The sequence below is a fragment of the Ascaphus truei genome, chromosome 6, assembly GCF_040206685.1.
Source record: "Ascaphus truei isolate aAscTru1 chromosome 6, aAscTru1.hap1, whole genome shotgun sequence".
Lineage (NCBI taxonomy): Eukaryota > Metazoa > Chordata > Amphibia > Anura > Ascaphidae > Ascaphus > Ascaphus truei.
The window spans coordinates 136,170,559-136,192,992 of NC_134488.1; the positions used below are offsets into that span (position 1 = coordinate 136,170,559).

Consider the following 22,434-nt stretch of genomic DNA (forward strand, 5'->3'; position numbering starts at 1 on the left):
GGGTATGACACCAGGCTCAGTAACAATGCGATAATACTGCTGTATATTGCAGGGAATGACACCAGGCTCAGTAACAATGCGATAATACTGCTGTATTTTGCAGCGAATGACACCAGGCTCAGTAACAATGCGATAATACTGCTGTATATTGCAGCGAATGACACGAAGCTCAGTAACAATGCGATAATACTGCTGTATATTGCAGGGAATGACACGAAGCTCAGTAACAATGCGATAATACTGCTGTATATTGCTGCGAATGACACGAGGCTCAGTAAAAATGCGCTAATACTGCTGTATATTGCAGCGAATGACACGAGTCTCAGTAACAATGCGCTAATACTGCGGTATTTTGCAGCGAATTACACCAGGCTCAGTAACAATGCGAAATACTGCTGTATATTGCAGCGAATAACACGAGGCTCAGTAACAATGTGATAATACTGCTGTATATTGCAGCGAATGACACGAGGCTCAGTAACAATGCGATAATACTGCTGTATATTGCAGGGAATGACACGAAGCTCAGTAACAATGCGATAATACTGCTGTATATTGCAGGGAATGACACGAGGCTCAGTAACAATGCGCTAATACTGCTGTATATTGCAGGGAATGACACCAGGCTCAGTAACAATGCGATAATACTGCTGTATATTGCAGGGAATAACACGAGGCTCAGTAACAATGTGATAATACTGCTGTATATTGCAGCGAATGACACCACGCTCAGTAACAATGCGCTAATACTGCTGTATATTGCAGGGAATTACACAAGGCTCAGTAACAATGTGATAATACTGTTGTATATTGCAGGGAATGACACGAGGCTCAGTAACAATGCTATGATACTGCTGTATATTGCAGCGAATTACACCAGGCTCAGTAACAATGTGATAATACTGCTGCATATTGCAGGGAATTACACCAGGCTCAGTAACAATGTGATAATACTGCTGTATATTGCAGGGAATGACACCAGGCTCAGTAACAATGCGATAATACTGCTGTATATTGCAGGGAATTACACCAGGCTCAGTAACAATGTGATAATACTGCTGTATATTGCAGGGAATTACACCAGGCTCAGTAAAAATGCGATAATACTGCTGTATATTGCAGAGAATGACACCAGGCTCAGTAACAATGCGCTAATACTGCTGTATATTGCAGGGAATGAAACAAGGCCCAGTAACAATGCGCTAATACTGCTGTATATTGCAGGGAATGACACGAGGCTCAGTAACAATGCGCTAATACTGCTGTATATTGCAGCGAATGACACCAGGCTCAGTAACAATGTGCTAATACTGCTGTATATTGCAGGGAATGACACGAGGCTCAGTAACAATGTGATAATACTGCTGTATATTGCAGGGAATAACACGAGGCTCAGTAACAATGCGCTAATACTGCTGTATATTGCAGCGAATGACACCAGGCTCAGTAACAATGTGATAATACTGCGGTATATTGCAGGGAATGACACCAGGCTCAGTAACAATGCGCTAATACTGCTGTATATTGCAGGGAATGACACCAGGCTCAGTAACAATGCGATAATACTGCTGTGTATTGCAGGGAATTACAGCAGGCTCAGTAACAATGCGCTAATACTGCTGTATATTGCAGGGAATGAAACAAGGCCCAGTAACAATGCGCTAATACTGCTGTATATTGCAGGGAATGACACGAGGCTCAGTAACAATGCACTAATACTGCTGTATATTGCAGCGAATGACACCAGGCTCAGTAACAATGTGCTAATACTGCTGTATATTGCAGGGAATGACACGAGGCTCAGTAACAATGCGATAATACTGCTGTATATTGCAGGGAATGACACGAGGCTCAGTAACAATGCGCTAATACTGCTGTATATTGCAGGGAATGACACCAGGCTCAGTAACAATGCGATAATACTGCTGTATATTGCAGAGAAGGACACGAGGCTCAGTAACAATGTGATAATACTGCTGTATATTGCAGGGAATGACACGAGGCTCAGTAACAATGCGCTAATACTGCTGTATATTGCAGGGAATGACACCAGGCTCAGTAACAATGCGATAATACTGCTGTATATTGCAGGGAATGACACGAGGCTCAGTAACAATGCGCTAATACTGCTGTATATTGCAGAGAATGACACCAGGCTCAGTAACAATGTGATAATACTGCTGTATATTGCAGAGAATTACACGAGGCTCAGTAACAATGCGCTAATACTGCTGTATATTGCAGGGAATGACACCAGGCTCAGTAACAATGCGCTAATACTGCTGTATATTGCAGAGAATGACACCAGGCTGAGTAACAATGCGCTAATACTGCTGTATATTGCAGGGATTGACATGAGGCTCAGTAACAATGCGATAATACTGCTGTATATTGCAGCGAATGACACGAGGCTCAGTAACAATGCGCTAATACTGCTGTATATTGCAGGGATTGACATGAGGCTCAGTAACAATGTGATAATACTGCTGTATATTGCAGCGAATGACACCAGGCTCAGTAACAATGCGCTAATACTGCTGTATATTGCAGGGATTGACATGAGGCTCAGTAACAATGTGATAATACTGCTGTATATTGCAGGGAATGACACCAGGCTCAGTAACAATGTGCTAATACTGCTGTATATTGCAGAGAATGACACCAGGTTCAGTAACAATGTGATAATACTGCTGTATATTGCAGAGAATGACACCAGGCTCAGTAACAATGTGATAATACTGCTGTATATTGCAGAGAATGACACCTGGCTCAGTAACAATGCGCTAATACTGCTGTATATTGCAGGGAATGACACGAGGCTCAGTAACAATGTGATAATACTGCTGTATATTGCAGGGAATGACACCAGGCTCAGTAACAATGCGCTAATACTGCTGTATATTGCAGGGAATGACACCAGGCTCAGTAACAATGCGCTAATACTGCTGTATATTGCAGGGAATGACACCACGCTCAGTAACAATGCGCTAATACTGCTGTATATTGCAGGGAATGACACGAGGCTCAGTAACAATGTGATAATACTGCTGTATATTGCAGGGAATGACACCAGGCTCAGTAACAATGCGCTAATACTGCTTTATATTGCAGGGAATGACACAAAGCTCAGTAACAATGCGCTAATACTGCTGTATATTGCAGGGAATGACACGAAGCTCAGTAACAATGCGCTAATACTGCTGTATATTGCAGAGAATGACACCAGGCTCAGTAACAATGTGATAATACTGCTGTATATTGCAGAGAATGACACCAGGCTCAGTAACAATGCGCTAATACTGCTGTATATTGCAGGGAATGACATGAGGCTCAGTAACAATGCGATAATACTGCTGTCTATTGCAGGGAATGACATGAGGCTCAGTAACAATGCGATAATACTGCTGTATATTGCAGGGAATGACACCAGGCTCAGTAACAATGCGATAATACTGCTGTATATTGCAAGGATTGACACGAGGCTCAGTAACAATGCGATAATACTGCTGTATATTGCAAGGATTGACACGAGGCTCAGTAACAATGCGATAATACTGCTGTATATTGCAGCGAATGACACCAGGCTCAGTAACAATGTGATAATACTGCTGTATATTGCAGGGAATGACACGAGGCTCAGTAACAATGCGATAATACTGCTGTATATTGCAGAGAATGACACGAGGCTCAGTAACAATGCGATAATACTGCTGTATATTGCAGCGAATGACACCAGGCTCAGTAACAATGCGCTAATACTGCTGTATATTGCAGCGAATGACACGAGGCTCAGTAACAATGTGATAATACTGCTGTATATTGCAGGGAATGACACGAGGCTCAGTAACAATGCAATAATACTGCTGTATATTGCAGGGAATGACACCAGGCTCAGTAACAATGCGCTAATACTGCTGTATATTGCAGGGAATGACACCAGGCTCAGTAACAATGTGATAATACTGTTGTATATTGCAGAGAATGACACCAGGCTCAGTAACAATGTGATAATACTGCTGTGTATTGCAGAGAATGACACCAGGCTCTGTAACAATGCGCTAATACTGCTGTATATTGCAGCGAATGACACGAGGCTCAGTAATAATGTGATAATATTGCTGTATATTGCAGGGAATGACACCAGGCTCAGTAATAATGTGATAATATTGCTGTATATTGCAGGGAATGACACCAGGCTCAGTAACAATGCGCTAATACTGCTGTATATTGCAGGGAATGACACCAGGCTCAGTAACAATGCGCTAATACTGCTGTATATTGCAGGGAATGACACGAGGCTCAGTAACAATGTGATAATACTGCTGTATATTTCAGGGAATGACACGAGGCTCAGTAACAATGCGCTAATACTGCTGTATATTGCAGGGAATGACACGAGGCTCAGTAACAATGCGATAAAACTGCTGTATATTGCAGCGAATGACACGAGGCTCAGTAACAATGTGATAATACTGCTGTATATTGCAGGTAATGACACGAGGCTCAGTAACAATGCGATAATACTGCTGTATATTGCAGAGAATGACACCAGGCTCAGTAACAATGCGATAATACTGCTGTATATTGCAGGGAATGACACGAGGCTCAGTAACAATGCGCTAATACTGCTGTATATTGCAGGGAATGACACAAGGCTCAGTAACAATGTGATAATACTGCTGTATATTGCAGGGAATGACACCAGGCTCAGTAACAATGCGATAATACTGCTGTATTTTGCAGCGAATGACACCAGGCTCAGTAACAATGCGCTAATACTGCTGTATATTGCAGCGAATGACACCAGGCTCAGTAACAATGTGATAATACTGCTGTATATTGCAGGGAATAAAACGAGGCTCAGTAACAATGTGATAATACTGCTGTATATTGCAGGGAATGACACGAGGCTCAGTAACAATGCGCTAATACTGCTGTATATTGCAGGGAATGACACGAGGCTCAGTAACAATGCGATAATACTGCTGTATATTGCAGCGAATGACACCATGCTCAGTAACAATGTGATAATACTTCTGTATATTGCAGGAAATGACACAAGGCTCAGTAACAATGCGCTAATACTGCTGTATATTGCAGAGAATGACACCAGGCTCAGTAACAATGCGATAATAATGCTGTATATTGCAGAGAATGACACCAGGCTCAGTAACAATGCGCTAATACTGCTGTATATTGCAGGGAATGACACCAGGCTCAGTAACAATGTGATAATACTGCTGTATATTGCAGGGAATGACACGAGGCTCAGTAACAATGTGATAATACTGCTGTATATTGCAGCGAATGACATGAGGCTCAGTAACAATGCACTATTACTGCTGTATATTGCAGGGAATGACACGAGGCTCAGTAACAATGCGATAATACTGCTGTATATTGCAGGGAATGACACCAGGCTCAATAACAATGCGATAATACTGCTGTATATTGCAGGGAATGACACCAGGCTCAGTAACAATGCGATAATACTGCTGTATATTGCAGGGAATGACACCAGGCTCAGTAACAATGCGATAATACTGCTGTATATTGCAGGGAATGACACCAGGCTCAGTAACAATGCGATAATACTGCTGTATATTGCAGGGAATGACACGAGGCTCAGTAACAATGCGATAATACTGCTGTATATTGCAGGGAATGACACCAGGCTCAGTAACAATGTGATAATACTGCTGTATATTGCAGGGAATGACACCAGGCTCAGTAACAATGCGATAATACTGCTGTATATTGCAGGGAAAGACACCAGGCTCAGTAACAATGCGATAATACTGCTGTATATTGCAGGGAATGACACGAGGCTCAGTAACAACGCGCTAATACTGCTGAATATTGCAGGGAATGACACCAGGCTCAGTAACAATGTGATAATACTGCTGTATATTGCAGGGAATGACACGAGGCTCAGTAACAATGTGATAATACTGCTGTATATTGCAGAGAATGACACGAGGCTCAGTAACAATGCGATAATACTGCTGTATATTGCAGGGAATGACACCAGGCTCAGTAACAATGTGATAATACTGCTGTATATTGCAGGGAATGACACGAGGCTCAGTAACAATGCGATAATACTGCTGTATATTGCAGGGAATGACACCAGGCTCAGTAACAATGTGATAATACTGCTGTATATTGCAGGGAATGACACGAGGCTCAGTAACAATGCGATAATACTGCTGTATATTGCAGCGAATGACACGAGGCTCAGTAACAATGTGATAATACTGCTGTATATTGCAGGGAATGACACGAGGCTCAGTAACAATGTGATAATACTGCTGTATATTGCAGGGAATGACACGAGGCTCAGTAACAATGTGATAATACTGCTGTATATTGCAGGGAATGACACCAGGTTCAGTAACAATGCGATAATACTGCTGTATATTGCAGGGAATGACACGAGGCTCAGTAACAATGTGATAACACTGCTGTATATTGCAGGGAATGACACCAGGCTCAGTAACAATGTGATAATACTGCTGTATATTGCAGCGAATGACACGAGGCTCAGTAAAAATGCGATAATACTGCTGTATATTGCAGCGAATGACACGAGGCTCAGTAACAATGTGATAATACTGCTGTATATTGCAGGGAATGACACGAGGCTCAGTAAAAATGCGATAATACTGCTGTATATTGCAGGGAATGACACCAGGTTCAGTAACAATGTGATAATACTGCTGTATATTGCAGGGAATGACACGAGGCTCAGTAAAAATGCGATAATACTGCTGTATATTGCAGGGAATGACACCAGGTTCAGTAACAATGTGATAATACTGCTGTATATTGCAGGGAATGACACGAGGCTCAGTAACAATGTGATAATACTGCTGTATATTGCAGGGAATGACACCAGGCTCAGTAACAATGTGATAATACTGCTGTATATTGCAGCGAATGACACGAGGCTCAGTAACAATGCGATAATACTGCTGTATATTGCAGCGAATGACACGAGGCTCAGTAACAATGTGATAACACTGCTGTATATTGCAGGGAATGACACGAGGCTCAGTAACAATGTGATAATACTGCTGTATATTGCAGGGAATGACACCAGGCTCAGTAACAATGTGATAATACTGCTGTATATTGCAGGGAATGACACCAGGCTCAGTAACAATGTGATAATACTGCTGTATATTGCAGGGAATGACACCAGGCTCAGTAACAATGCTCTAATACTGCTGTATATTGCAGGGAATGACACCAGGCTCAGTAACAATGTGATAATACTGCTGTATATTGCAGGGAATGACACGAGGCTCAGTAACAATGCGATAATACTGCTGTATATTGCAGGGAATGACACCAGGCTCAGTAACAATGTGATAATACTGCGGTATCTTGCAGGGAATGACACCAGGCTCAGTAACAATGTGATAATACTGCTGTATATTGCAGGGAATGACACCAGGCTCAGTAACAATGTGATAATACTGCGGTATATTGCAGGGAATGACACGAAGCTCAGTAACAATGTGATAATACTGCTGTATATTGAAGAGAATGACACCAGGCTCAGTAACAATGTGATAATACTGCTGTATATTGCAGGGAATGACACCAGGCTCAGTAACAATGCGCTAATACTGCTGTATATTGCAGGGAATGACACCAGGCTCAGTAACAATGCGCTAATACTGCTGTATATTGCAGGGAATGACACGAGGCTCAGTAACAATGTGATAATACTGCGGTATCTTGCAGGGAATGACATGAAGCTCAGTAACAATGTGATAATACTGCTGTATATTGCAGGGAATGACACGAGGCTCAGTAACAATGCACTAATACTGCTGTATATTGCAGGGAATGACACCAGGCTCAGTAACAATGCGATAATACTGCTGTATATTGCAGGGAATGACACGAGGCTCAGTAACAATGTGATAATACTGCTGTATATTGCAGGGAATGACACGAGGCTCAGTAACAATGTGATAATACTGCTGTATATTGCAGGGAATGACACCAGGCTCAGTAACAATGCGCTAATACTGCTGTATATTGCAGGGAATGACACCAGGTTCAGTAACAATGTGATAATACTGCTGTATATTGCAGGGAATGACACCAGGCTCAGTAACAATGTGATAATACTGCTGTATATTGCAGGGAATGACACGAGGCTCAGTAACAATGCGATAATACTGCTGTATATTGCAGGGAATGACACGAGGCTCAGTAACAATGTGATAATACTGCTGTATATTGCAGGGAATGACACCAAGCTCAGTAACAATGTGATAATACTGCAGTATATTGCAGGGAATGACACCAGGCTCAGTAACAATGTGATAATACTGCTGTATATTGCAGGGAATGACACCAGGCTCAGTAACAATGTGATAATACTGCTGTATATTGCAGGGAATGACACCAGGCTCAGTAACAATGTGATAATACTGCTGTATATTGCAGGGAATGACACCAGGTTCAGTAACAATGCGATAATACTGCTGTATATTGCAGGGAATGACACGAAGCTCAGTAACAATGTGATAATACTGCTGTATATTGCAGGGAATGACACCAGGCTCAGTAACAATGCGATAATACTGCTGTATATTGCAGGGAATGACACGAGGCTCAGTAACAATGTGATAATACTGCTGTATATTGCAGGGAATGACACCAGGCTCAGTAACAATGTGATAATACTGCAGTATATTGCAGGGAATGACACCAGGCTCAGTAACAATGTGATAATACTGCAGTATATTGCAGGGAATGACACCAGGCTCAGTAACAATGTGATAATACTGCTGTATATTGCAGGGAATGACACCAGGCTCAGTAACAATGTGATAATACTGCTGTATATTGCAGGGAATGACACCAGGCTCAGTAACAATGTGATAATACTGCTGTATATTGCAGGGAATGACACCAGGCTCAGTAACAATGTGATAATACTGCTGTATATTGCAGGGAATGACACCAGGTTCAGTAACAATGCGATAATACTGCTGTATATTGCAGGGAATGACACGAAGCTCAGTAACAATGTGATAATACTGCTGTATATTGCAGGGAATGACACCAGGCTCAGTAACAATGTGATAATACTGCTGTATATTGCAGGGAATGACACCAGGCTCAGTAACAATGTGATAATACTGCTGTATATTGCAGGGAATGACATGAAGCTCAGTAACAATGCGATAATACTGCTGAATATTGCAGGGAATGTCACGAGGCTCAGTAACAATGCGATAATACTGCTGTATATTGCAGGGAATGACACGAGGCTCAGTAACAATGCGATAATACTGCTGTATATTGCAGGGAATGACACCAGGCTCAGTAACAATGTGCAGTGTTACAGCTGCATCGGGAAGGCTCCTGGTCAGTGCTCACCTTCCAGTGCTCCCACCACGCATTGCTACAACCGTTATGAGTCCTGCTTTGATGGAAATGCCACGGTCACCATTGGTAAGTCTCCCCCCCCCCCCCCCGGACTGGGTTCCAGGGACCGGTAGATTCCAGAATCCACAGGTTGGCATGTTCTCCGAATACACAGTAATGGAAAACCTTATATTATAGTTTCCATGGGAGTGCTGTTAGGGTGCGACCCTGTGTATAGGAGCACACGTACAAAATACCAACGGTCTTATACCTAATATAGCGCTATATATATAATGAACCACGTCATCTGTCAGTTCTGTTCCACGTGCTGCGTGACGCCTGCAACACTATCATTCAATTATCATTTTGCTGTTACCCCTTCATGTATCTTCATTTACAAGAAGGGATCTTTACTTACAGATTTTGGCCAAACGATGATAGATTATATGACACAACAATAGACCATATGATAACGATAGACTATATGACACAATGATAGACCTTATGATGTAACGATAGATCATATGACACAACTATAAACCATACAGTATGACACAACAATAGACCATATGACACAACGATAGACCACATGACACAACGATAGACCATATGGCACAATGATAGACCACATGACACAACGATAGACCATATGACACAACGATAGACCGTATGGCACAATGATAGACCATATGACACAACGATAGACCACATGACACAACGATAGACCATATGACACAACGATAGACCGTATGGCACAATGATAGACCATATGACACAACGATAGACCGTATGACACAACGATAGACCGTATGACACAACGATAGACTATATGACATAACGATAAACTATATGACATAACGATAGACCATATGACACAACAATAGACATATGACACAACGATAGACTATATGACATAACGATAGACTATATGACATAACGATAGACCATATGACACAATGATAGACCATATTGTTCACGTCAGTGAGGTGTCTTCCGGCTCAGATCTATGGATCAGGGCAGAGTGTTCAGTTAAATGGTTTATATCCGCATCCAATCTGCTGCTCTTTCTTACTGCAAGCAACACATTTACACCAGGACTGTCACTGATTCAATGGGTTCTTGTGTTTATCTCAATCCTTCTGATATTTAACCATGGATAGTGATATACTTTCCCTGTGTACCTCTCCAGGGAATGCCACCACTGTTATACCCATCAGGAGCTGCTCCCAGAGGCATAGCTGCCCCCTCCAAACGCTAACCTACGGAGGCGCAACGTTTGTGATCAAAGGTGCCTGCTGTGCGGGGAACATGTGCAACCAAGACCTCTCCAACGTGACCCAGTATCCCGAGCCTCCACCCGTGGTTCTAATCAGTGACCCAGATAAAAAGTTGACCACCACAATGAGCACACCTCACTGGTTAACCACTGGCCACGCGCTGGCACGCTCACCTGGACCCACGGAGACGCACAGCGAGACCGATAAAAAGGTTGTCACCCCTATGTCTTCATTATCCGGTGAACCCCGACCCAAGGAAGACCACCCCAAAAATGTTTCCGGGCTGCCCGTGCCTCTCTGGCTTCTTTATCTCTTGGCTCTTTTCACGTGCGCTTGCATCCACTCCCTGGGTTAATTAAATGGCTGCCACACCTACAGGTATACAGGAAGTTGTTCAGTGGGGTTACAGGAATGTGCGCGGTCAGGAAATGGCCCTTTGCGGAGAACCTCACTGCAAATGCCCAACCTCTTCCCCTTTCTAGAAAGCTTTGGGGCAATGAGCGTCTCCCCCATTCCGGTCACTCTTTTAAAATACGGGGTATCGTTGGGAATCGACGACTAATTCGCTTTGTTTTTGTATCACACGTTATTTGCCAGCCAGGTGCAGAAAATAAAAAGGCATTCCCAAGGCACAGAAAATAATCCCCGCGCTGCGAGTACGAGCCGTGGCACCTTCTTCGCACCGCTAATATTGCACCCACGCTGGCGCCATGCTTGAAATATTTTGCCTGCATAATAATGGGTTAGTTGTGGATAAGTAGTTTCTTCAAAACATGTTTAAAATAAGCTAGCCAGCACCCGATGGGTTAATGATGTGTTCTCACCACATCCGCCAGCGGCTTTGATTAAGGGGGATGTGCCAGTTCGGTATAGCAGCGCACAGGCTCCAGCTATGGTTATAAGTCAGGGACGGGACAGGCACCGACCGGTCAGGTATTGGGGAGATCAGTGCGGGGCTCGTGCTGGATATGGGGGGACACCAGTAGAGCATTGACTGCACTTTAAAGATCGTTAGCACTGACTTAATGACTTTGCATCGTATTTAATAGGGTGGTTTGTGAATATACTATGTATTTGATATTTAGCTGCTACAATAAAACTGTGTATGTATAACGTGGGGTATTCCTTTGTTTTTATTACCGGAAATATGATACTTCCGCCAGGAAACATCCGGCTGCGGAAAGCAAGAAATGTGGTATTATCGGCCTAAAAATGTATTTTTTCTTTTTATAGTGCAATAAATCAACATTGCACGGCTGAAAATAACTATTTTTTTTAGCAGATCCGGTTAAAAAAAAATAGGCTTAATACCGTATTGTTTCGTATTATCGGCCAAACATCACGCTCCGATGTACCCTCGGGGCTGGTCGCGCTGCCCTCATGAAACCCGCTGTCGCCACGGTTTTTTTCCCTCTGTGCTCGCGGACCCCCAGGACGGAGGCTAATGGCCGCTCAGGATTAACACAGCGGGGGTCCCGGCGCCTGAATGGGACTCGCGCTGTGTGAATCCAACCGAGCCGCCACCTGTCTGTAAGAGACGCGCAGCAAGAGGCAGAATCAGTCACTCCCTGCGCGCCTCTAGCAGGCGATCGCGGGGGGTTTATTTAAATAACACAGTAATGTAGCAGGGGGACTCCAGAGCTGAATCACATTCATTTCAGCATCGGGCACCCCGAGTTACAGGCCCTGATATGGGGTGCCGGTATCGCCGCCATGTTTTAATGTCCCGCATCCCGGCCCACGAGACGCGGGGCGTGTAAACCATGCACTTTCACCCTTTACAGATGATATTATCTTGACTATTCGCGAGCCACGGACCACCCTCCCAAATTCACAGGCAGTGCTATCAGAATGTGGAACCTTATCAGGACATAGAAAACATTTAGGCAAATCGGAGGCAATGAATTTGACCCTTCCAAAATCGGAGAAACTCCTCCAATTAAATTTTAACTACAGATGGAGAGGTGCGGAGAAGAAATACATGGGCATATTTCTTTCAAAAATCTATAAAAATGTCTATTTGTAAATAACGTCCAAAAATTACTTGTTAGACCTAAAAAAGACCGCCAAAAATGGATTAAATATCAAATATCTGGGGCGAATCACTGACTAAATAAACAGGTAGGGGAGGAAATGGACAAGAAGAGGAAGGCGTTTAGATTCTTTAAGTCAGAAGGGACGGAGGCATTGTATCAGAATTATAAGGAATGTAACAAAAATTGCAAAAGGGCAATCAAATTAGCAAAAATGGATAATGAAGAAAGGATTGCAATAGAAAGTAAGATCAACCCTAAAATGTTCTTTAAGTACCTTAATAACAAAAAAATGAGAAAAGACAATATAGAACCCTTTCAGTGTGAGATGGGCAGGCAGATTATTGGAGATAATTAAAAAGCTGAGGTATTAAACACATTCTTTGCCTCGGTGTTTACCAGGGAAGAATCAATTTCAATAGTAGTGCCGCAGGAGGAAGTCACAACCTCCATATTAATGACCAATTGGTTAACTGAGGAAGAAGTTCATAAGCAGCTTGAAAAAATTAAAGTAAATAAGGCACCTGGCCCCGATGGCATACATCCAAGAGTTCTCAAGGAGTTAAGCTCAGTAATAGCCAAACCATTATATTTAATATTCAAGGACACCATTTCCACAGGCTCAGTACCACAAGATTGGCATAAAGCAGATGCGGTGCCTATATTTAAAAAGGGAGCTAGATCACACCCGGGGAATTACAGACCTGTAAGCCTGACTTCAATATTGGGGAAACTACTTGAAGGTTTAATACGGGATAATATTCAGGAATACCTAATGGAAAACAAAATTATTAGTAATAGTCAGCATGGATTTATGAAGGATAGATTTTGCCAAATTAACCTTATTTGTTTCTTTGAGGAGGTAAATAGGAATTTAGACCAGGGTAATGCAGTTGATGTGGTCTACTTAGATTTTGCAAAGGCTTTTGATACGGTTTCACACAAGAGGTTGGCGTATAAAATAAAGAAAATTGGACTCAGTAATAATATATATACCTGGATTGAAAACTGTTTGAAGGACAGACATACACAAATTTTATCCTAGAAGGACATAAAGAATTCCTCTTCTTGCACTCTCTATTATATCGTGTGTGTAAAATACATATGTTATTTTCTATGAGGCTCTTGGATCGGTAGAGACTTGTTAAAACCAAAAATAAAAAAAGCTTATTACATCAAAAAACAATATAGTGACTCTGTGAATAAGTATATATAAAAAAGTTTTAAAAAGTCTTATTCACAAAGGGAAGAAGTGGTGAGAGACTCTGTAGTAATTTTCAGACTAAAACACATTAATATGTGTGTCTGTTTATTTGAAACCACTCTGACAGCTCAGTATTATAATCAATCAATTATGATACATTTCTAACAGCTCAGTTTATTGTGATAATTAGTAAACACTAGGTTAAATACATATCTAGATGGTCAGTATCAAATCCCATAATAGAGAGACATATATAGCATATATACATTTTAATCTATATATGTGGCTCTAAATAACCATCTGAATGGCATAGTAGCCCGTGGTGTCACATCAATAGCCATAAAATACATATAATATCTCTCTGTGGGTATGTTGTTATCCTAATGTTTCCTAGAGACCAGTAACACTTGTATATAGTATAATTCGCAGTGTAGCTAAACGAAGATGTATTCGTAGAGCAATAAAGTGTTAAACTCTTATGGTTTCAGCGGACCAAGATTGTGCAAAAACCAGTGATAATCATTTGAAGGTCACGGCGGACCACAGATCACATATACTCAAGGGGTTTGCCATGTCTCCTCCTTTCTGAAGAAGCGTGTCCAATCACGCGAAACGCGTCATACGTCGAGTCCTCACGTCACAGAGGGGCGACACCTCAGTTCAGGAAACGCGGCCAGTGTATTGGTGTCAAGACACTACACCTTCTGGGGAACTTGTATACCGTGTCTTAGACACGGCAAACCCCTTGATTATATGTGATCTGTGGTCCGCCGTGACCTTCAAATGATTATCACTGGTTTTTGCACAATCCTTGATGGAGAAGGATTTAGGAGTGCTTGTAGACAGCAGGCTTAGCAATAGTGCCCAATGTCATGCAGTAGCTGCAAAGGCAAACAAGATCTTATCTTGCATTAAAGGGGCAATGGATGGAAGGGAAGTAAACATAATTATGCCCCTTTACAAAGCATTAGTAAGACCACACATTGAATATGGAGTACAATTTTGGGCACCAATCCTAAGAAAATACATTCTGGAACTAGAGAGAGTGCAGAGAAGAGCCACCAAATTAATAAAGGGGACGGACAATCTAACTTATGAGGAGAGGCTAGCTAAATTAGATTTATTTACATTATATATATATATGTGACATGACAATTGTCAATAAAGCATTTTTAGACGCTAGTCTTCTAGATCGTGCTACACTATTGGAAAAATCAAAATTAAAAACAATTTGTAACTCTAGTAATGAGGCTAAATTTAAAGGGTCCACACCAAAATTTATTACGCAATATAATCAATCTGCAAAACAAATTAAAAAAGTTTTAAATTGTCATTGGAACATTCTGGTCAGCGATCCAGAAATTGGTCATCTTTTGCCAAAACATGCTCCTGTGATTTTCAGAAAAGCAAGGAGTATCAAAACAATGATTGCTCCAAGCAAATGAAACACATCAAAAGTAGTAAACACAAAAAGAGTGGACAGTTCCATTCACATCAGGATAAAGGGAAACTTTGGATGTGGGAGAGGCAGGTGTCTTACGTGTAAACATTTGATTAAAACTAATAAATTTACATCTCAATCTAATGGCATTTCGCATGAAATAACAGAATATATTAACTGTCTCAGTGAGTATGTTACTTATCTGATATCATGCGAATGCGGCTTACAATATGTGGGCCGCACTACAAGAGCTCTAAGTACAAGATTTTTAGAGCACCGAAGAAATATAATAAATGGATGCCAAACACACAACCTCTCCCGCCATTACTGCACTAAACATCTTAAAGATCCAAAGTCCCTACGAGTTATGGGCATTGAGTACATTCCCTCCAAATATATGGGTGGAGATCGCTTTAAAAGATTGTGTATGAGGGAGACTTACTGGATGTATATTTTAGATACCATGCACCCTAAGGGACATAATGACCATATTGACACAAGCACCATAGTGTGATCACCCATGGAGGGTGATCCTTCGGAGGTCTGGTTTGAATGCTTTACAGCATTCCCTCTGAACTATGGTGACATGTCAGGTCTAAAAATATAACTTTCCATACTGTTATCTTTAGAGATTATATATAATAACCCTATTGTAGGTTGATTTATCTATGGTTCACACCATTTTGCGGATGTGTCTGTTCTGGTTCGCGAATGGCCTTACCCTATTTAGTCACAACATAAATAGCTTCAGTGTTAATTTCACACATTATATGATTAGTTAGATCTTTACAACATCTATTCACGTTAATTTATACACACATTTATTCACATTCACTTCATTATATACATCATAATTTATTCAATGTTTCACATATAGGTAGTTTTATCAACATCACATAGGTTAATAATATGTACTTTTATATTGCACACACTTTCAATATTACATGATTCATGTTGAGGGTTCTTCTGTCCTTGCTTAATAACAACCTTTGCTGCACCAATGACTCCAACTGCAATCCATATACTTGTAAATTGCTAATGGATAACACCAGGTATATTTACTAAGACTTGGTAAGTGGAACTTCAGTCGGTGTAATATCCTAGTAACTAAGCTGCTGGCTAATGGTGTAAGGGGTTAAACTGGTAGTTTCATTCTATATGTACAAGTAATAGCTTCTCCAATTCTTGACATAACCTTTTTTTTCATATATAACATATTTGTCACTTAGTCATTTGTTCAAATCAGACTTCGAAATTATTGTAAGAGGTTATTAAAATCAAAATCAGATTCAATTTACAAACAAAAATAGAACTAATACTAATTACTACTCAAACAATGATAATAGCATATTAAGCTTATGAATTAATACATCAAGCAATACTCTGCAAAAATTCCAACGAATTGAGCATATCTCTGTAAATTGTAAAATACAAACATTCATCTAATCACATTTTTTGAAAGATAGTGTGGTCCTCATAACCAGTCTATTGGGATTTGCACAGCATTAAGATTAAAGCAATAGACTGGTTGAACTTTTGTAATTAACTTTTTAATTGTTTTATTAGTATATGCAAATATCCTTGCTATAAATACTGTGGGGGCACATCCAATGGGTACCCCTGATGAAGTCATCATAGATGATGAAACGCGTAGGGCGTGGCTAAGACAGAGGAGTCATTTTCCCACGGAGATCTTTACTGCGGGTTGAGAACTATTGCAGGCTGTGAGAGGCAAAGCAGAAGTTTGGATCCCTCTTTCCCCCGGTGGTGCAGCGACCAGAAGCAGGCAGCTGAAGGTACTGGTTCCCGGAGGGATCTCCTGTGAGGGGCACCCGACCGGGTGGACGTCACTTCCGGTTGCAGGAGACCACGCGGAGAGCACACAGGAGAAGGACACCATTGCTGAGTCGGACGGCAGTATTGGCTTATGGGAGCCTATCTCATACCTGCTTATATACCGTGTACACTTGTGAGTGGGCATTTGGCTGTTTTTATTGTTCTATAAACCGAATTGTTATACTTTAATGCACTAGGTGTGCGCCTGTTTTTTTTCTTTTTCTTTTCTTTTTCATATATATATATATACTAGCTGAGAGACCCGGCGTTGCCCGGGATGTAATGTTCCCGTTCCTCTCTCTCCTCCCCCCTCTCTCTGTTTGTCCCCCATTCACATCAATCCAGTCCCCCCCCTCCCTCCCTCCTTTACAGCTTCATGTAGCGTGTGTGCGTCAGTCACTGTGTGTTTGCTCGCGCGTCAGTGAGTCTGAGGCAGAAACACAAACACACACAGACTGACTGACGCACACACAGTCAGTGTGTGCCTCAGTCAGTGTGTGCGTGCGTCAGTCAGGCTTTGTGTGCGCGTCAGTCAGTGTGTGCGTGCGTGCGGCAGTCAGTCAGTGTGTGCGCGCGGGGCGTCAAAGGCAGGGGGGGGCGTCAAAGGCAGGGGGGGGCGTCAAAGGGAGGGGGGGGCGTCAAAGGGAGGGGGGGGGCGTCAAAGGGAGGGGGGGGGCGTCAAAGGGAGGGGGGGGGGCGTCAAAGGGAGGGGGGGGGGCGTCAAAGGGAGGGGGGGGGGCGTCAAAGGGAGGGGGGGGGCGTCAAAGGGAGGGGGGGGGCGTCAAAGGGAGGGGGGGGCGTCAAAGGGAGGGGGGGGCGTCAAAGGGAGGGGGGGGCGTCAAAGGGAGGGGGGGGCGTCAAAGGGAGGGGGGGGCGTCAAAGGGAGGGGGGGGCGTCAAAGGGAGGGGGGGGGCGTCAAAGGGAGGGGGGGGCGTCAAAGGGAGGGGGGGGGCGTCAAAGGGAGGGGGGGGGGCGTCAAAGGGAGAGGGGGGCGTCAAAGGGAGAGGGGGGGTCGTCAAAGGGAGGGGGGGGGGCGTCAAAGGGAGGGGGGGCGTCAAAGGGAGGGGGGGGCGTCAAAGGGAGGGGGGGGGGCGCCTCAAAGGCATGGATTCCTCCCCCTGCATTTCCTGCAGTGGACAGGAGGGGGGGGGGCAGTGGACAGGAGGGGGGGGGCAGTGGACAGGAGGGGGGGGCAGTGGACAGGAGGGGGGGGCAGTGGACAGGAGGGAGGGGGCAGTGGACAGGAGGGGGGGGGCAGTGGACAGGAGGGGGGGGGCAGTGGACAGGAGGGGGGGGGGCAGTGGACAGGAGGGGGGGGCAGTGGACAGGAGGGGGGGGGCAGTGGACAGGAGGGGGGGGGGCAGTGGACAGGAGGGGGGGGCAGTGTACAGGAGGGGGGGCAGTGGACAGGAGGGGGGGGGGCAGTGGACAGGAGGGGGGGGCAGTGGACAGGAGGGGGGGGCAGTGGACAGGAGGGGGGGGGCAGTGGACAGGAGGGGGGGGGCAGTGGACAGGAGGGAGGGGGCAGTGGACAGGAGGGGGGGGGCAGTGGACAGGAGGGGGGGGCAGTGGACAGGAGGGGGGGGCAGTGGACAGGAGGGGGGGGCAGTGGACAGGAGGGGGGGGCAGTGGACAGGAGGGGGGGCAGTGGACAGGAGGGGGGGGGCAGTGGACAGGAGGGGGGGCAGTGGACAGGAGGGGGGACAGGAGGGGGGACGCAGTGGACAGGAGGGGGGACGCAGTGGACAGGAGGGGGGGGCAGTGGACAGGAGGGGGGGGCAGTGGACAGGAGGGGGGGGCAGTGGATAGGAGGGGGGGGCAGTGGACAGTGACACACACACACACACACACACACACACACACACACCTCAGTTGATGCGCCCTTTCTCAGTTCCGTTTGGCGCCGGAGGTGGGGAGCGACACCTACCTGCACTTCCGTGCGCCGCCACCGTCTGACTCGGCGCCGCGAGGGAGGAAGGGGGTCCGCCATCTTACGCGCCGCGTGGCAGCTGCGGGAAGCGAGGTGATTTGGAGCGGGGAGGGGGGAGAGGTGATTTGGAGCGGGGAGAGGTGATTTGGAGCGGGGAGAGGTGATTTGGAGCGGGGAGAGGTGATGCCGCTGGGGAGGGGGAAGAGGTGATGCCGCTGGGGAGGGGGAAGAGGTGATGCCGCTGGGGAGGGGGAAGAGGTGATGCCGCTGGGGAGGGGGAAGAGGTGATGCCGCTGGGGAGGGGGAAGAGGTGATGCCGCTGGGGAGGGGGAAGAGGTGATGCCGCTGGGGAGGGGGAAAAGGTGATTTGGAGAGGGGAGAGAGGTGTGTGTGTGTGTGTGTGTGTGTGTGTGTGTGTGTGTGTGTGTGTGTGTGTGTGTGTGTGTGTGTGTGTGTGTGTTTATTTATTTTTTTGGACCTTTGGCCCGTCACTCCGCCTCAGGCCAATGAGAGGTGTGGGGGGCGGGCCAAGGGGGTGGTGTGAGTGTGTGAGGCCAATGAGAGGTGTGCGGGGGCGGGCGGGCCAAGGGACCAATGAGATTGCCGCTAGGGACACCGGACATCCAGCAGGCAGGCATGCATGCAGGCAGGCAGGCAGGCAAACATACAGTGCTTTCACTAATATAGTATAAGATATATATATATATATATATATATATATATATATATATATATATATATATATATATATATATATACATATACAAGAATAGAGATAGGATAAAGTATCTGTTGTCTAAATTTAGCATAGGTTGAACTTGATGGACGTACGTCTTTTTTCAACCTCATCGACTATGTTACTATGTAACCATGCATGTAACTATGTAACTATGTATGTGAATTTTTAACTATGTAACTGCAGTTCAGATGAATGTGCTACAAAACTCTTTTACCATTTCCAAACTCTCCCAATGGAAATTCCATCTACAGTAGCTATTTTAGGGACGTACAGAACTGTATATTTCAATTTATTTCGAGGGGGAAAGAGACCAAGAACCCTAAGATCAGTCATGCATTCCTCAAAAAATGGAGGAGCAAATACAAATATAAAGGTAAAAATAGTAAAAATAAGGACTAATGCACTGAAAAATGCAAAGATCCAGTTTCAATGTCTGCATTTAACTCATCAGGTATCAGTGTTTTTAATTTAACAATCCAAAAGATTTCCCTCTGCTACAGATCCCGTATAATGTCACCTCCTCTGCGATATGTCCCGTATAATGTCACCGCCTCTGTGACAGGTCCCGTATAATGTCACCTCCTCTGTGATAGGTCCCGTATAATGTCACCTCCTCTGTGATAGGTCCCGTATAATGTCACCTCCTCTGTGATAGGTCCCGTATAATGTCACCTCCTCTGTGATAGGTCCCGTATAATGTCACCTCCTCTGTGACAGGTCCCGTATAATGTCACCGCCTCTGCGATAGGTCCTGTATAATGTCACCTCCTCTGCGATAGGTCCCCTATAATGTCACCTCCTCTGTGACAGGTCCCGTGTAATGTCACCTCCTCTGTGATAGGTCCCGTATAATGTCACCTCTTCTGCGATAGGTCCCGTATAATGTCACCTCCTCTGCGATAGGTCCCGTATAATGTCACCTCCTCTGCGATAGGTCCCGTATAATGTCACCTCCTCTGTGATAGGTCCCGTATAATGTCACCTCCTCTGTGATAGGTTCCGTATAATGTCACCTCCTCTGTGATAGGTTCCGTATAATGTCACCTCCTCTGTGATAGGTCCCGTATAATGTCACCTCCTCTGTGATAGGTCCCGTATAATGTCACCTCCTCTGTGATAGGTCCCGTATAATGTCACCTCCTCTGTGATAGGTCCCGTATAATGTCACCTCCTCTGCGACAGGTCCCGTATAATGTCACCGCCTCTGCGATAGGTCCCGTATAATGTCACCTCCTCTGCGATAGGTCCCGTATAATGTCACCTCCTCTGTGATAGGTCCCGTATAATGTCACCTCCTCTGTGATAGGTTCCGTATAATGTCACCTCCTCTGTGATAGGTTCCGTATAATGTCACCTCCTCTGTGATAGGTCCCGTATAATGTCACCTCCTCTGTGATAGGTCCCGTATAATGTCACCTCCTCTGTGATAGGTCCCGTATAATGTCATCTCCTCTGTGATAGGTCCCGTATAATGTCACCTCCTCTGTGACAGGTCCCGTATAATGTCACCGCCTCTGCGATAGGTCCTGTATAATGTCACCTCCTCTGCGATAGGTCCCCTATAATGTCACCTCCTCTGTGACAGGTCCCGTGTAATGTCACCTCCTCTGTGATAGGTCCCGTATAATGTCACCTCCTCTGCGATAGGTCCAGTATAATGTCACCTCCTCTGCGATAGGTCCCGTATAATGTCACCTCCTCTGTGATAGGTCCCGTATAATGTCACCTCCTCTGTGATAGGTCCCGAATAATGTCACCTCCTCTGTGATAGGCCCTGAATAATGTCACCTCCTCTGTTATAGGTTCCGTATAATGTCACCGCCTCTGTGATAGGTCCCGTATAATGTCACCTCCTCTGTGACAGGTCCCGTGTAATGTCACCTCCTCTGTGACAGGTCCCGTATAATGTCACCTCCTCTGTGATAGGTCCGTATAATGTCACCTCCTCTGCGATAGGTTCCGTATAATGTCACCTCCTCTGCGATAGGTCCCGTATAATGTCACCTCTGCGATAGCTCCCGTATAATGTCACCGCCTCCGCGATAGGTCCCGTATAATGTTATCGCCTCTGTGACAGGTCCCGTATAATGTCACCTCCTCTGTGATATGTCCCGTATAATGTCACCTCCTCTGTGATAGGTCCCGTATAATGTCACCTCCTCTGTGATATGTCCCGTATAATGTCACCTCCTCTGTGACAGGTCCCGTATAATGTCACCTCCTCTGCGATAGGTCCCGTATAATGTCACCTCCTCTGTGATAGGTCCCGTATAATGTCACCTCCTCTGTGACAGGTCCCGTATAATGTCACCTCCTCTGTGACAGGTCCCGTATAATGTCACCTCCTCTGTGATAGGTTCCGTATAATGTCACCTCCTCTGTGATAGGTTCCGTATAATGTCACCTCCTCTGTGATAGGTCCCGTATAATGTCACCTCCTCTGCGATAGGTCCTGTATAATGTCACCTCCTCTGCGATAGGTCCCGTATAATGTCACCTCCTCTGTGACAGGTCCCGTATAATGTCACCTCCTCTGTGATAGGTCCGTATAATGTCACCTCCTCTGTGATAGGTTCCGTAT

General features: G+C 44.6%; 1 protein-coding gene across 1 annotated transcript in view; it reads left to right on the forward strand.

Annotated features, from left to right (window-relative positions):
• LOC142497958 (ly6/PLAUR domain-containing protein 3-like) overlaps positions 1 to 11,785 on the forward strand; it is a 71,407-nt gene extending 59,622 nt beyond the window's left edge. Inside the window, exons 4-5 of the mRNA XM_075606430.1 lie at positions 9,334 to 9,480; positions 10,583 to 11,785. Of these exons, the coding sequence (XP_075462545.1) occupies positions 9,334 to 9,480; positions 10,583 to 11,025 (590 nt within the window). The 3' untranslated portion in view covers positions 11,026 to 11,785. The remainder of the gene's footprint in view (positions 1 to 9,333; positions 9,481 to 10,582) is intronic.
• The last annotated feature ends 10,649 nt before the right edge of the window (positions 11,786 to 22,434 follow it).